We start from the raw sequence: 15,957 nt of genomic DNA on the forward strand, positions 1-15,957 counted from the left end.
GGCTGGATGCTGTAGAATCAGGCTGATGGCTTGTTCTCTTCACTCGCTGCAAGTGCACAGAATCGTGCCCTCTGCGTCGGTGTGCGCGCACAGCTGCCACCTGACAGTGCTCTACCTGTGCCCACCTGCACTCCCAAGCCGTGAGTGCACAAATAGCCAAAGGAAAGTCAGGGTCATGGCTCTGAACAGGACACTGTTAGCATAGATGCTTATGTTTATTCTCTGTTGTGTTTGTCACACAGATGCTGAGAGCATATGTAGAGCCACATTTGAAGAGAACAGGTTCTGTGCTAGATGGGAGGACACTTGGCTGTTAGCCAGGCATGAGCGTGTTGTGTGCTTCGTCCAGTGCGCATGAATGCTGTTGCGTTGGGTGGTCTCAGGAGCCAGCCACTTTGGTTTTTGAGATGGGCTTGCAGATGTGGCAAAGTAGGCTGGCCAGGGGGCCCCAGGGGTCCTCCTGTTGCTACTTCTCCAGTACAGGGCTTACAGGCACTCGCCGCTATTTCCAGGCTTTTCCACGCAGGCTAGGCAGGAGTTAAACTCAGATTCTCATACTTGCAAAGTGAGCACTTTACCAACCGAGAACATCTCAGACCCCGAGTCATTACACTGAGCTGTGGTAGTTTTTTGTATGTGCGTGGGCTGCGGTCTTTCTTCACTCAGATAATGCATTTACTAAACACTGAGGTGTGGGGACTTCGACAGCAAGGTTGGTGGGCAGCATCCCCTGCTCATTGACGTTTGCCTTCCTGTGTGGAATAGAGTAATGCACACAGGAAGAAACTGGACAGGGATGGGTTCATGGGAAGATTGCTGAAGAATGGCATTGGAAAGTTGAGGCCTTTGCGAGAAGGATGGGAGCGGCTGGGACAGAGGCTTGCGTGTGGCCAGGGTGAGGGGAGCCAAGCTGCAGACAGCCCAGGTGGTAAGCAGCAGGCTAGAGTCCAAGGGCAACCAAGGGAGTATGTTCTGGAATTTGCATTGGCTGATGATAATCAATGTTGCAGAGTTTGTGCAGCAGAAGGCCTGGCTTCTGTTAACCCGAGCTTCTGTTCTCAATAGGCAGGAACCATTAAGACATCAGTCACTGGAACAAGCATCCCAACAGGTGAGGTGGGTGCAGAGGGCTTGAAGATGGAGCGCAGTCTTCCTCCTCTGGCCTCACCCACATCCTCCTTCTCTAGGCACCGTGAGTGGGAATGTCATTGTGAACACAATAGCCGGTGTTCCTGCTGCTACCTTTCAGTCCATTAACAAGCGTCTGGCGTCACCTGTGGCTCCTGGAGCTTTGACTGTGAGTTGTTCCCATGCTAGAGAGAGCATGCATGCCATGACTTGTATTTTGGGAGGATTATTTGCTTTTTGAATGTTTTGTGGATGAGGAAAGTAGCTGGTCTAGTTTTGAATTTCATAAAAACAAGCAGCTGTTCGGTTTGGGAATCGTTGGGGTTCGGAAATTTTCTCTTACAGCATTAGGGAAGGGTGAATTTCCCCCAAAGGACAAGTTTTCAGAGAGGAGAGAGGTGATATATGAGGAAACAGCAGCCAGTCCCTTGACCCAGGCACCCCTTCTCTGTGCCTCACAGTGCCAGTGGGCAGCAGAGGTGAGGTGGTTGCCCTGGCAGTGTGCAGTGCTGGAGTGGGGCTCAGAGCGACATAAGGGGAGCAAGTAACCTGCTTTCCAGGGTGGAAGCATCTGGACAGGAGAAAGAGCCACCACAAGGATCAGGTGTGTGTGGCTGGAGAGGAAATGCCCTCTGTGGCATAGCACAGAGCATGCAATCAGAAGGTTTCCTAGTGTTAGCCATCTGCTTTTTCCTTTCGTCACTCACAGTCAAATTAAAACAGACTGCGTTAGAATTGATACTTTGAAAGGCAGGCTGTCTCAAGTATAACACGTGGCATTTCAACACTCTTAACGCTCTAGAATCACCGTGCTGTCCCTCTGGGGTTTGGAGAATACCTTTGCTAGGAAGATGTGGTCTCTCTGATAACCTACAGAGGTAGACACAAAAATGGATGGAGTTGGGGAAGGCATAGAACTGTGTAGATTCTAATGCATACAGTGGGTTTGCTGAACATGCCGAGAGAAGCCCGGAGGGAAAGGACTGGCTTCACCAGATGGTGCCAGAACCATTAGGGAGCCAGCTGTGCACTAAACAGTGGCTCTTGACTCAGTTCACTCTTCTTTGTTTTTTTGCACCTCTGCCTCCCAAGTGCTGGAGTTAAAGGCATGCACCACCATGCCCAACTAAATTCACACTTTTTATATGTAACAAGCCATTGAAACTATGAACTTGGAGTTTTTGTTTGTTTTTCAAGACAGGATTTCTCTGTAGCCTTGGCTGCCCTGTACTCACTTTGTAGACCAGGCTGGCCTCAAACTCACAGAGATCCACCTGCCTCTGCCTCCCGAGTGCTGGGATTAAAGGCGTGCGCCATCACCGTCAGGTGAAACTGTGGACTTGCAAAGGTCACACAGGCCTGGCTGTGGTGACGCCCCTGTGTTACCTTTCTAGACGTCTGGAGGTTCTGCTTCTGCTCAAGTGGTCCACACCCAGCAACGAGCAGTGGGTTCCCCAGCCACTGCCACCACTGACCTGGTGTCCATGACAACAACTCAGGGTGTTCGAGCAGTCACTTCCGTGACAGCCTCAGCTGTGGTCACTACCAACCTGACTCCAGTGCAGACCCCAACTCGGTCTTTAGTAACCCAGGTGTCCCAAGGTAAAGGGTCTATATCTGCGGGTAGAGCTTCGGTTTGCAGGTTTTGTTCATGAGAGCTGAATATTCAAAGGTCTCACAAGCCAACCTCTTTACAGCTACAGGAGTTCAGCTTCCTGGAAAAACCATCACCCCTGCTGCTCACTTCCAGCTTCTTAGGCAGCAGCAGCAGCAGCAGCAACAGCAGCAGCAGCAGCAACAACAACAACAGCAGCAGCAACAACAGCAGCAGCAGCAGCAGCAGCAGCAGCAGCAGCAGCAGACCTCCCAGGTGCAAGTTCCACAGCTACAGGGCCAGGCCCAGTCTCCTGCACAGATGAAAGCTGTGGGCAAGCTAGCACCGGTGAGCATGTCTTTCACCACAACATCAGAGGCACGCCTAGCTGTTCTGCAAGTCAGGACCCATTTTGCCAAAATCTAGCATTGTCTTTCAGTGTAGAGCCTGTTTTCTTGTATTTAACACAACTTTTCACCCAGTTAGTGTGAGTCTTGCTCCTAAGAAGCACTGGGAAACGCTGGTTTCCTGCGGGCAGGTGCATCTCCATGCTCCTAGGCCTAAAAGGCCTTTGTGCACCGTTCTTGGGGTGGGGGGGTGTGAAGGTGCTCCTCAGTGCCCCCTTGAGGAGCATCTAGGTCACCCTGTGCTTCTCCCTGTTGCGTGTTGCACGTTGGTGTTCCTCGCTTTGCCAGTCTTCTCTGCTAATGTATTCACTGAGAAGGAAACGCTGTGAGTGCTGTCCTTGTCACAAGTGGAGAATCAAATCATGAGTACACAGCAAAAAAAAAAAAAAAAAAAAAGGAGCCAGAAAAACACATAGTGTGAACAAGAGCTTGTTGGTGACCCCTTGTGAGTCAGAGGCTAGACTCGCTAGAGATGCGCTGAGGCGTGGGAAGGACCCAGGAGAGTATTAGTTGTCCTGCCTTTTTAAAACAGGGTTTCTCTGTGTAGCCTTGGCTGTCCTGGACTCTCAATGATCCCCTGCCTCTGTCTCTGCCTCCCGAGAGCTTGTCCTGTCTTTTTTTTTTTTTACCGTGTCTGCCTGCAATCTGTTGGGAGTTCCTGATTGTGTTTATGGCCACCTTAGCCTTGTTCCTTTTGAGAAGTGGTGATCAGGCACCTCAGATAGGGGCCTACTCAACTATGTGTAGCTATTACACACATGTCTTAAATCTCTTGACATGCCACACACTATGACATTCAGCAGTTAGGTTTCAGGGTTCCATGGCCCCCACGGCTGTGGCAGCTGGATCAGACAGTCTATCCTTTTTCTTCCAGTAAACCAAAGTAATTATTCTTAAGGATTCCGAGGCCAGCAGAGGCCGACTGTCTGATAGTCCTGACTCTGGCAGCGAGACTGCTCTCCCAGCATTCCCTGCCCAGTGCAGCTGCCAGGAGTCCTGCTCACCTTGTTGTTCTTTTATCCTTCATCCACATTCTCCTAACCCAGTTCCAACCACACTGTCGCCTCTTACATATCCAGAGAGGTATTGTTGTTGTTGTTGATTTTTAACTAGTGTCTTGATAGCTTTGGGTTTTAGTTGGTTTGTTTGTTTTGTGCCTTTGAGTCAGGTGCTGTCAGGTAGCTGCTGTTGGTCTTGAACTCTTGGTCCTCCTTCCTCCTTGTGCTGTGCCAGACTTGCCAGCTTGAGCCACCATGCCCAGCTCATCCTCTTGTTGTCTTTGTCTGCGTGTCTCTGAACGGCAGGTTTGTTGCCAAGTTACTCCTGGAGTTTAGTTACAGTCATTACTGTTTACTTAGACGGACTGAGAGGTAAAAATATGAAGAGTTTGCTTTGGGCTTTGTGACCTGTCTGAGTTGCTGTCCCCAATTTCCTCAGTGGATTTTCATTCGGTGTGCACCTGGCTGTGGGGATGGGTTAGGTTCTGCACATCAGCTGATGTGCCTGAATTCTTAATAGAAATGGAGGGTGGCCTGTGCTTAGCTCATGTGGAGAGCGAGCATGTCTTATTTGGGTTTCAGGAACATATCATCAAGATGCAGAAACAGAAGATGCAGCTGCCACCACAGCCCCCACCACCACAGGCCCAGCCAGGGCCCCCACAGCAGCCGGCCCAAGTGCAGGTGCAGCCTCCACAGCCCCCACAGCAGCAGCAAAGTCCTCAGCTCACCACAGTCACAGCCCCACGGCCTGGGGCTTTGCTCACAGGTACCACGGTGGCCAACCTCCAAGTGGCCCGGCTTGTAAGTTCCAGCTCATATATCTGTTCTCTAATGTCCCGTCTCTGCCTTTCCCCAAAGCTTTTTTCTTTTGTTTTGTTTTTGTTTTTAAATTGGGGTGGGGGGCACGTGCCACAGCATGTGTATCTAGCTTGGATAACTTTTTGGTCAGTTTTCTTCCATCTTTATGTGAGTTACAGAGACTAAGCTCAGATTGCTAGGGTTGCGCAGCATGACTCTTTACCTGCTAAAGATTTGGACCTTAGGATGAGGTGGTAGGCTTGTGACAGGTGGTGTTAGCACTCCTTATAACCAGCGGCGTGTCAGCGGATCTGTTAGGAGCTGAATGGCTGGATGGCAGACAGAGACCAAGGAGGGGTAGGCATAGCATACTCACTGGCTGTCCTGTTGTTTGCAGTGAACGGATAAGGCAATGCTAGCACGCTAAAGTACAGAACCACGGTACATGCATGTGTGCTGCAAACACACAGGTTCCACCACCAGCTCGCTAGTGACCACTCGACAGAAGGGAGAGCCTTTGAGGGTTTAAAGACAGGAACATAGCAAGATAGAGGTGTCTGGGGAGATGCACATGCTGTGGTCAGGGTTGTATAGATCTTTTGTGTTACAGCAGCCAATGATTGGTGCCCCTTGTAGGGCTTGCCCAACCAGTGCTGCCTCAGGAAGCTCTGCACCATCTCCAGGTTGTTTTGTGTTGTGCGGCCTTATACAAGTGAAGGAACTGTGGCACATGGGCTAATTATCTGCTCGGATCCTGTACTTGGCAACTATAGCTTGAGCTGTTGCAGAGAGGATTTCAATAATGAGGTCACAACCTTTACATGCTCATCAGCACAACTGTGCTCCTGTCTCCTGCAGAATCAGTGCGACTGTTGTTACTGGAGATGCTCAGCCTGTGGGTTAGTGTGAGTGATAACACACACGAGGTCGGGGAAGTTGTGGCAGTGTGAGGAAGAGGAGGCGGCCAGGGTAGCGCCACCTCTGCAGGCAGAAAGCTCATCAGGCTTTTTTGCTCCTTTTACGTAACTATGAGTCTGGCTCCCAGGTCACATTCTGAGTGGGGCTTCCCTCTGCTCCGCAGACCTCCTCACCATCTTTCCCAGAGGGTTGTCTCCTGGGCAGCTCTAAATCCAGTCAGACTGACAGTGAAGGTTAACCTCTTCAAGCGACTTCGAAACTGACTATTATAAAGGGAAAAGTCTACAGAACACCAGTGCCTAGTTCTACTAGTGCATTTTCCACAGATGGAAGCAATGCCTAGCAGGCCAAGGACCAGTTACAGTTTCCTGTCTGTGGGCACTTCTGTTGATGTGTTTGTTTGGATTATCACTATATATACAAAACTCGGCTTATTTTCATTGTCCTTATTTAAGATATAATTTATTTGTTTTGCTTTGTTTTTGGGGACAGGCTTTTTCTGTGTAGTTTTGGTTGGTCTAGACTCACTTGGTAGACCAGGCTGGGCTCGAACTCACAGAGATCCACCTGCTTCTGCCTCCTGAGTGCTAGGATTAGAGGCGTGTACCACCACGCCTAGCTGAAAATGTAAATTAAGGAGAAAAGTGCTTGGTAGCAGTGTGGGAAACTGTAGGACCAGGCAGCCTTGTGTGTTCAGATAGGTGGGCATGGCAAGGATCATCAGGCAGGGGGAGTAGGAGCCGAGGGCAGAGAGCAGGTGGCACATGACTGATGTGTTAGGAATCGTATGAACATCAGATCATGGCAACAGGACTGACAGGTCTTGTGCGGATCCTGTCCCTGTGTATCTGCTGCTGGCAAGTGAAGGCCCCTTGGGTTGGGCTCAGGGTTCTACATTTCCCACTTAGTCCATCTATGAAAACTCTCTTGACCTCTGGTCAGAAAATGTGTTTTTGTTTTTTAAAGCACACAATGTCTGAATTTCTCTGGGTTCTCCTGTTATCTCCACTGTTTAGACCCGAGTCCCTACTTCTCAGCTGCAGGCACAAGGGCAGATGCAAACGCAGACGCCCCAGCCTGCTCAGGTGGCCTTGGCAAAGCCTCCGGTGGTGTCTGTCCCAGCAGCTGTGGTCTCCTCGCCGGGGGTCACGACCCTGCCTATGAACGTTGCAGGGATCAGCGTGGCGATTGGACAGCCACAAAAAACAGCAGGTACTTTCCCTGCAGCCTCCTTGTTGCATGCCTTTCCCCGGTGGCCACGTCACCGCCTTGCTCTGTCCTAGCACCTGCGTCACACACGTGTCAGCCGAGGGCTTAGTGTAAAATCTCGTAGATTTCCAAGTCCCAAGGTTTAACCATTAACATTCTGACATTTTCCGTATGTTCGTCGCTTATGAAGTAGAAACACAGTGTGTATCTAGAACATGCTCAGTTTGCCTTAGGACAGTTCTAGACTTCACTCTTTTTTGAACAGAACCTGGATGAACAGAGAACCCTTGGCAGGACCTAACTGACTTGGTGTTCTTACAGGGCAGACTGTCGTGGCCCAGCCTGTGCATGTCCAGCAGCTGCTGAAGCTCAAGCAGCAGGCTGTCCAGCAGCAGAAGGCCATCCAGCCTCAAGTGGCCCAGGGCCAGGCTGCCGTCCAGCAGAAGGTACGGGTGGAGGTGCTGATGCGCCCAGTGTCTCTTGTCTTCCTTTCTTTGTGAGATGGGTATTTATATAATATTTATACAGTGATGGATATTTACATAATATGGTGGAGTGGGTGGGCTCAAGCTGGGTGCAGATTGATCAGGCCAGAAGGGACATTAAAGCTTAGGAAAGCAGGACTGGTGGAGTCAGGCCTCCTGTACTGACTTAGTGACTTAGTGGAGGTGTCACCCCTATGGCAGAAAGGCAGGGCATTGGCAGGATCTTGGGATGGTCCTGACCATACGTCTAGAAGGTGCTGTGAATGGGTCAAACGGTGAAGACCCCTGAAGGCCCTTGGCAGCTGCTCAGCATTTGAGTAGGGAAACTGCTCTTCACCTGGCTCTGATCCTTTGCTGTCTTCTTCTTCAGCTAACCACCCAACAGATCACTGCTCAGGGCCCGCAGCAGAAGGTTGCCTATGCTGCTCAGCCAGCCCTTAAAACTCAGTTTCTGACCACACCCATCTCCCAAGCCCAGAAACTGGCTGGGACTCAGCAGGTGCAGACTCAGATCCAGGTAAGCATGCTTCTGTGTGCCGCTCAGTGTGGACGGCAGGGCCTGAGGAGAGGTGATGTGGGCTATGGAAGAGCACCAGCCAGTGTGGCTACTGTGTGGCCTTTTCTGTAGGACCCTTTCTGGGTAGCAGGCACGGAGCCTTCCAGAACATGAGGTCTCAGACTCATGCTGCTATATACCAACTTGTGTGTGAGAGAGACAGACAGAGACAGCAGTGCTGGCCACTATGTTGACAGAGGATGTGCAGGTGCATTACGTGGTTGTGGATTGTGTAGATCCACCAAGGCTGTGGAAAGACTAACCCCTTAATGCTCCCTGTCTGGTAGGTGGGAACAGGAGAGACTTTGCTACTTTTTTAGCTTGTGTTTTGGATAATTGGTAAGATGCCATCTTTTCCTGGCTTACTGACTTTAAAGTCCTTTCCGAGGTGCCAGTAACATTCATGTGTGGTAACATGTCTTTCCACTTAATGGTGTCTCTAGGTAAGCTACTGGAACATCCAGTCTCCTTTTGGCTAGAGTCTTGCCTAAGACATCTAGCCTGCGGGGGCCGGAGAGATGGCTCAGAGGTTCCAGATCCTGAGTTCAATTCCCAGCAACCACGCGGTGGCTCACAACCATCTATAATGAGATCTGATGCCCTCTTCTGGCCTGCAGGTGTATGTGCAGGCAGAGCCCTGTACACCACAGTCTGCATGGGGAGGTTGTAGCTTTTGAGATTCTCAAAGTTCAACCTAGGGCTTCAAGGGAGAATGTCCAACCATAGCGCAGCGCGAGACTTCTGCAACAAAATGTCTGCAGGAAGTGAACACAGGGTACAAAGTTTTGCTTTATAGATAGTGACGGATGAAACCATTGTGATGTCTCAGTGCCTGTCCTGGTGAGACTTCCTGGTCCACTTAGCTTGCTGGCTAAGACACAGCACTGCCTATCCAGTGCCACTAAGAACTCAGGGTGGTAACAGTGCAATTCACTGCCAAATCTGATTCATGTATAAATTTGAAGAAAAAGTTAAAATTTGTATGGAGCCGTGTCACTCTCCTAGGATCCTGGTGCGACACTTGAGACTGTTTCTTCATGTACCTGCCGGAGAAAGATGCTTGTGCGTGTATTTTAAATCCTGTGCTTGCCTTGTTTTGTCAAAGGTTGCAAAGCTTCCTCAAGTTGTGCAGCAACAAACACCTGTGGCCAGCATCCAGCAGGTCGCATCAGCTTCTCAGCAGGTAGGGCTATGGTTTCCATGTTTCAGAAGCAGTGTGGTTAGAGACTAGAGAATTACTTTCGGTTTTCATAATGCACACGAAAGCATGAGCTTTCGGGGGAAGTGACTAGGGGCAATTCCCAGTGCAGGGCCACTGAGCTGAAGGGCTTGGTTTGTGCCCCAACAGGCACCCTTGGCACATTCACAGGGCAGGTACAGCTCCTGGGGAGTGTAGGTAGGCCTGCGCTAAGGTAGCAAGTGCCAAGACTCTTTCTGACCCAGAGCCCTCGGTAGCATTTGCTTAATGTGGTGGCGGTTTTCGCTTTAAGCTGCCAGTGGATTTGAAGAGACCAAATAGTGTTACACTGGCCCAAGTCCTCGGCCATTTTTCTTGAGACCCCTGGTGTGTGTGGTTCCTCAGAGGGGCAGGCTGGCCAGGGCCGCTCTCTAGTGACCTGTGCTCTCTTACCTTGGCTCAGGCTTCTCCACAGACAGTGACGCTCACACAGGCGACAGCAGCAGGGCAGCAGGTGCAGATGATCCCAACGGTGACTGCAACAGCCCAGGTGGTGCAGCAGAAGCTCATCCAGCAGCAGGTGGTGACGACAGCCTCCGCCTCACTGCAGGCCCCTGGTGGCCCAAGCCCAGCACAGCTGCCAGCCAGCTCCGACAGCCCAAGCCAGCAGCCCAAGTTGCAGATGAGAGTGCCTGCTGTGAGGTTGAAGACACCCACCAAGCCTCCCTGCCAGTAGGAAGGAAACTGGTTGGTGGTGTGGCAAGGCTGCGCTGGCAGAATGCTAGTGCTTCTGGACTCTGGGATCTGCTGCCGCTGATGGCCACACAGCTGCTTTACTTTCTCCTGTACGTGACAGTGGCAGTTGATGTTGAGCAGTGCACGCCGTGGTCTTTAAGTTTCTCTCAGTGTGCACTACTTAGCACGTGGTAGGGGCTGCCTATCCCACCGCGTAGTCTAGCTCAGACATGGTCTTTGGTGCCGTTGTTTGGCAAATGCATCATAGGCTTTCAGCAGGCGATGACAGGAGACTGTCAAAGACCCACTTCTCTGTCCAGAGCCTCCACTCCGGCCCTCCCTTTTTAATATGCCAGTGATGTCAGCGGCTTGTACTATGGGCACCCATCTTCTCCCGGTGAACTTGGGATTTCACTTAATGAGGCTCTGGGGCCGACAACATCCCTGTATAGTAAGTATAGACAGACACATTGTGAAGGGTCCCTGGAGGTGCCTAGCGCAGTGCTGTGACAAGCCAGTGTGTCTCAGGTGCTGTACTCATGTATACTGCAGGTGAAGCAGCCTGGGTAGCATTGAAACCAAGGTCACTGTTGACTTGCTGTTGTCCTGGTCTAGGCTTGGTATGTAGAGCCTAGTGTTTGTCTACTTCATGGATTTCAGATGTCCTGACTGAGCAACACTGGTATGCCCGGTTGTGCCTGTTACAACCATTGCATTTGAAAGGGGGAAAGGGTTAGGATGGAATAGAGTCCAGTCCGGTCCTGTGTTCACTCTTTCACTACTGCAAGGCGACCTGTGTTGCATTCATGGACATAAGAGGCTGACCGTGCCTTCTTACCTGCCAGAGTGGAAGGTCCATGTCCCACCCCGTGCTGAAGCCTGTTTGTACCTGTCCTATGGCCTGGGAGGTCTAAGACAGATGCTGTGGTGGGGTTTGCTTATTTCTCCCTGTCACGTCCGTCCCAGTCTGTGTCCCATGTGGGCAGCAGTGTGACAGCACGTCCTGAAGCCACTCAGAACTCACGTGGGGAAGTAGCAGTTAAGTGTTGAAAAACCAGAAGACATCCTATATGCAGGCTCATAAGCCAAAACCCACCATTTTGTCTCGGTGTGTGCAGTGTTGGGGGAAGGACCTTTGGTGGATCTTGGGTACCTGGTACCTGACTCCCAGCAGCAGCACTTCCCGTCCCTGTCGTCCCCCATGGGGTCCTTTGTCGGCATCGCACCCTTCCTTTCTCCATCCTTCAGTGTGCCCAAGCCAGGTGCTTGGTGGGGAGCAAAAGGCAGTGTGAGCAGAGTCCTCAATTTTGGAAGTTACTTTTGTTTACTTTTCAACCAGATAGCTGTTGTGTTGTGTTTTGTTTTGTTTTAATGTAAGAAGCAGGACTGAAATTGTAAATACTTTGTAAACACAAGCATTTGTACTTGAATAGGATTTTAAAAGGGCACGATGTCCTACCAAGCAAAGGCCAATAAAGTGACCTTTCTACAGCCTTCTCCTTCTGCCTTTCACTGACCACTGTTTGAGTCAAGGATGTGTTCTTTAATTTACAAGGTAAGGGGGAAAAGGCAGTGTTGGCACCACAGGCCTTCATGACCAAGGTTTCTAGCTCCTTGGCCTTGAAGCTACTCTTTTTTTTTTTTTTTTTTTTTTTTTTTTTTTTTTGGTTTTTTTCGAGACAGGGTTTCTCTGTGTAGCCTTGACTGTCCTGGACTCGCTTTGTAGACCAGGCTGGCCTCGAACTCACAGCGATCCGCCTGCCTCTGCCTCCCGAGTGCTGGGATTAAAGGCGTGCGCCACCACCGCCCGGCCTTGAAGCTACTCTTTATAGACACGTTTGTGTCTGCTTCAGGACCGCGTGCTGTGAGGAGGCATGTCCTCTCGGGAGCTGCTGCTTGCCGCCATCACCCAGTGCATAGCCACCTTTCATTGTGACATGAGAAAAATGACCTTCCACTTCTGCTTAAGGCTGTCAAGCAAAAGCAAAATCAACCCTCACACCTCCTCTTTTCTGAAAGGCCTCGGGTTCAGCTCACACGCAGTCTTGTGCAGAGACACCTGCAGGTGGCCCTCAGCCTGGCTGGCCCTTGGCCTCCACCTCTTCTGCACTTCCACCACCATCCCCAGAGGCCTGATACTGTAATGACTCAGGCCCAACAGGAGACAGGTGGGTGTTTCACCCCACACACTGCATCGGGTCTGACCCCCAGACCTATCTGGCCTGTCTACTTGCCTGTCCCGTCACGTTACCCACCATGGTATGGAGTGTGACCTAGAACTCCAGGCAGGTAGCCTCAGTCTTACTCCACCCACCCATCTGCCTACCACATGGAATCTGACCCAGTCTACCATCCCACAACAAGACACCATGGGAATCAGGTGAGGACCCCCATCTTGTCACACCTTCTTTACTTGAGGATGCTGTGGCAACCTGCATCTCACCCTTAGACGACTGCCCACTTCCGCTGTGACACCAGCCCCTGTTACCCAAGGACCACCTACGAAACCCAGTGAGGCCCTACAGACTTCTAAAAGCCTGGAAGTTTACTCCGTGAACTTATCCTTCACTGAGCTGGACCACCTCTGTCTGATACCCCATTTGCAGATCAACACAAAGTGGCCCCAAAAACTGAAAACCAAAACCCAACACCATTCACCTAAGTAGCAGAGGTAAATAACAAAGATTCAAACATGCACTCACTAAAAGCAGGCCCAGATAAACACATCAAACACATGCCAGCGGCCTCATTCCTGATGCCCAGGTCCCACTGCAAAAAACTTTCTCCAAAGTCAGCACAGTGCACACAGCAGGTCTCAACAACTTTTGAAAATCTGAAAACGCCCTGCATCCCATTGGGCTACAAAGCACAAAAACTATGGAAGCTAAACATATTTACTGGATGGAAACTGGGTCAAGGGAGAAATAGAGAGCAGTTAAATTCCAGGAATTGAATGAGATAGAAAACATGACTGGCAGTGTCACACTTAGTTACAGCACTGTGGAGGCAGATGCTGGCGGATCTCTGAGTTCAAGGCCAGCCTGGTTGATGGGGGGATTGAAGGGAGGAAAAGAAGGTACTCTCATTGGATACAGAAAGGGCCTTTGACAAGATCCAGCATCTCTTCGTGTAGAAGTCCTGGAAGCGGGGCGTGTTTCAACACAATATAAAGGCAAAATAACCCCACAGCCAAGATGCTAAGTGGAGAAAACCTCAAAGCATTTCCCCTGGATCAGAAATGTCCACTCTACCTTCTCGTGTTCAATACAGCTGAAGTCTTTAACTAGAGCAGTAAGACAAGTGGAGAAGATAAAAGGAAACATAAACGAAATTCAAGAATGCCCGTCTATAGATTCTATACATACGTGATTTTAAATATACATAGCAGTAAACTTCCTACAGCTGATAAACATTTAGCAAAGTAGCAAGATACAAAATTAGCACACAAGAATCAGCAACCTTCCTATACACAAATCAGAAATACGTCAGGTTAACATGAGTTCGAGGCCAGCCTGGTCTACAGAGTGAGTCCAGGACAGCCAGGGTTACACAGAGAAACCTTGTCTCAAAGAACTAAAACAAACCAACAAAAAACTAACCGCCCCCCCCCCCCAACAACAACAACAAAGAAAAACCGCAGCAGAGCCTGGCATGGCTGTAGAGAAAAGGGTGTGAGTCCGACCTGATGCAGCCACTATCAGTCATTGTGGTCAGTCCTCAGAAAGCTGGGAATGAATCTACCACAGGACCCAGCCACACCATGCTTGGCCATATACCCAAGACCAGCATCTACCAGTCCAGCATACTTGCTCTTTTATATTAATTCACAATAACCAGGGAATGAAGACAGCCTAGAAGCCCCTCAGCTGATAAAGGGACAATGAAAATGTGCCTACATTTACACAACAGAATTTTCAGCTGTTTGAGATTAAAACAAAAAAACAAAAAAACAAGTAAACAGGTGCAACTGGAATCAACCATCCTGAGATGCCCCGAAAGACAAACACTGCTCTCTCTGTCCTGTGTGGGGGTCAGCCTTGAGTCTTTAGGTACCTGTGTTGTTTCATTAGGAACAGCTGTCAAAAGAGGGCGGGGATACAATACCATGATACCAGGGGGAGGGCGCAGCAGGACAAGGAAGGGTTAAAGCTGTGTGGGAGCAGGACGGGGGAGTAAGAGGGGACTAAGGAGAGGGAGGGCTAACTGTGTGGGCTATGCCATCAGCGCCTGACTGAGCTACCAATAACGCACCAGCATCATGCTGAGGGAAGAAAAAGAAAGCCCTTCCCCGTTTAACCAGGAGCAAGTCTGGGTCTGAGTTCTCTACCGCACGATGCCTGTGCACTGCTGTATGAGTGGACCTGTGTCTGCCCCTCAGACGGCTTCATTCTGTCCTTACTGAAGAGTGCAGAGAGAATCACATGGGGGAGGCGCCCCAGCAGATCCAGGTGTCCATAGATGGGGGCTTTCAGCCTTTACGGTGCATTGTGCGGAGCATTCAGCTTCAGCAAATGACATGTATGTCATCTGGTGAGACAATGGAAGATGACAACTATGCATTTGCTTACCTTATAAAGGATGGTTAAATGGGAAATTCAAGGCAAGTAAGGTTGATTGCTACACTATTGTCTTACAGGCAGGTTAAACAGTTTGGCACACATAGGATAGCAGTCTAAAGTGATTTCTAGGTGTATTAACTTGCCACCAATAACAATGTAAAGGCCTTTTGAAAAGGCTATGTTGGAAACCTGTGGACACCTTTAATATATGCATGTCCATACAAGTGTAAGTGGAATAAACCTACATTGGGTTGTGAGGGGCACAAAACCCATTATCCCAACTATATAACACATGCTAGCAAATAAGGCAGTACCAGGAATGGTCTACCCTCTTGAATTGTTGGCCAATCAGGTCCCGAACACTGCATGCTCCTGCCAGTGCTCTTTGCTCCCTGCAGAACAGAACTTGACAATAAGACCTTATTGTTCAACAACATACCACATAGTCACAGAACATGGAGAAACCAGGCTGGTGCTCAACCTGGATGCTTCATCCCTGCCGGCTAGCTTGCTAGAGGAGAAAACACTCTGACCCGGCTGTGAATCCTGCGCCTAGCCGGACAAGAAACGCCCCCAGTGCAGAAGTGGTACAAGTGTTATAGACAGGGTTTTCTGCATGCAGCACTAGCAGTCCTGGAACTTGTTCTGTAGACCAGCCTGGCTTGAGCTCAGAGATTTTTTTTTTCTTCAGTATGTCTGCGTACAATGTGTGTGCCAGGGGCCCTCTGCAACTGGAGTTGCAGTTATAAGCTACCATGTGGGTGTCAGGAGCTGCAAGAGAGCAAATGCAATTAACTGCTGCGCTTTCTCCAGCCCCCCAAGCACGTTCTGATTGGATCTAAGGCCTACACCATGAGCTAGACCCCACAGTAGGCACTGACAATAGGCCAAGAACCTATCAGCAGTGTTAATGATACAGCTACGCCCACAGATAAGTGTGCCACAGCTCTCACCTGAAGGCTGCTGGCAGGTGACAGTCACTCCAAGGTGCAGAGTAAGAGACTGTGTGGAGTACTGAGCCCTGAGTGGGACATTTCACACCTCTCCCTCCAAGGCTCAGGAATCTTCCAGGAAGAGGGTACACAAACATTTTAAGAGCCAAAGGTGGTACTTAACTTTAAGGAAAAGTGTTTTCCAGACACAACAGGGCAGCAGGGCATGTGACTACATGCACAAGATCTGTGTACACTCAGGTCAGAAGAAAATCCCCTGCTGAGGAGCTACTGCATGACGCTGCTGCTTGGAGCAGGAGTCAGTTCCCTCTGGTAAGTTGGCCATATTCCAGAGCAGGTATCACACTCAACACAAGCTAATTCAACAGGCAACAACAGGGGCTGGAGAGACGGCTCAGAGGTTAAAAAAGCACTGACTGCTCTTCCAGAGGTCCTGA

General features: G+C 50.1%; 1 protein-coding gene across 15 annotated transcripts in view; it reads left to right on the forward strand.

The window, feature by feature from the left end:
- Positions 1-11,502, forward strand: part of EP400 (E1A binding protein p400) — a 95,902-nt gene extending 84,400 nt beyond the window's left edge. For 14 of the 15 annotated variants that reach the window (XM_084764305.1, XM_084764296.1, XM_084764307.1 and 11 more), the window contains 10 exons: positions 1,066-1,111; positions 1,188-1,297; positions 2,523-2,730; positions 2,826-3,070; positions 4,710-4,931; positions 6,863-7,058; positions 7,377-7,501; positions 7,911-8,057; positions 9,202-9,279; positions 9,737-11,502. In XM_084764305.1, coding sequence (XP_084620431.1) covers positions 1,066-1,111; positions 1,188-1,297; positions 2,523-2,730; positions 2,826-3,070; positions 4,710-4,931; positions 6,863-7,058; positions 7,377-7,501; positions 7,911-8,057; positions 9,202-9,279; positions 9,737-10,009 — 1,650 coding nt within the window. In that variant the 3' untranslated portion in view covers positions 10,010-11,502. The remainder of the gene's footprint in view (positions 1-1,065; positions 1,112-1,187; positions 1,298-2,522; positions 2,731-2,825; positions 3,071-4,709; positions 4,932-6,862; positions 7,059-7,376; positions 7,502-7,910; positions 8,058-9,201; positions 9,280-9,736) is intronic. The other variant, XM_084764306.1, reaches the window with a different exon arrangement.
- The last annotated feature ends 4,455 nt before the right edge of the window (positions 11,503-15,957 follow it).

This window comes from Acomys minous (assembly GCF_964271855.1).
Source record: "Acomys minous genome assembly, chromosome: 16".
Taxonomy (NCBI): Eukaryota; Metazoa; Chordata; class Mammalia; order Rodentia; family Muridae; genus Acomys; species Acomys minous.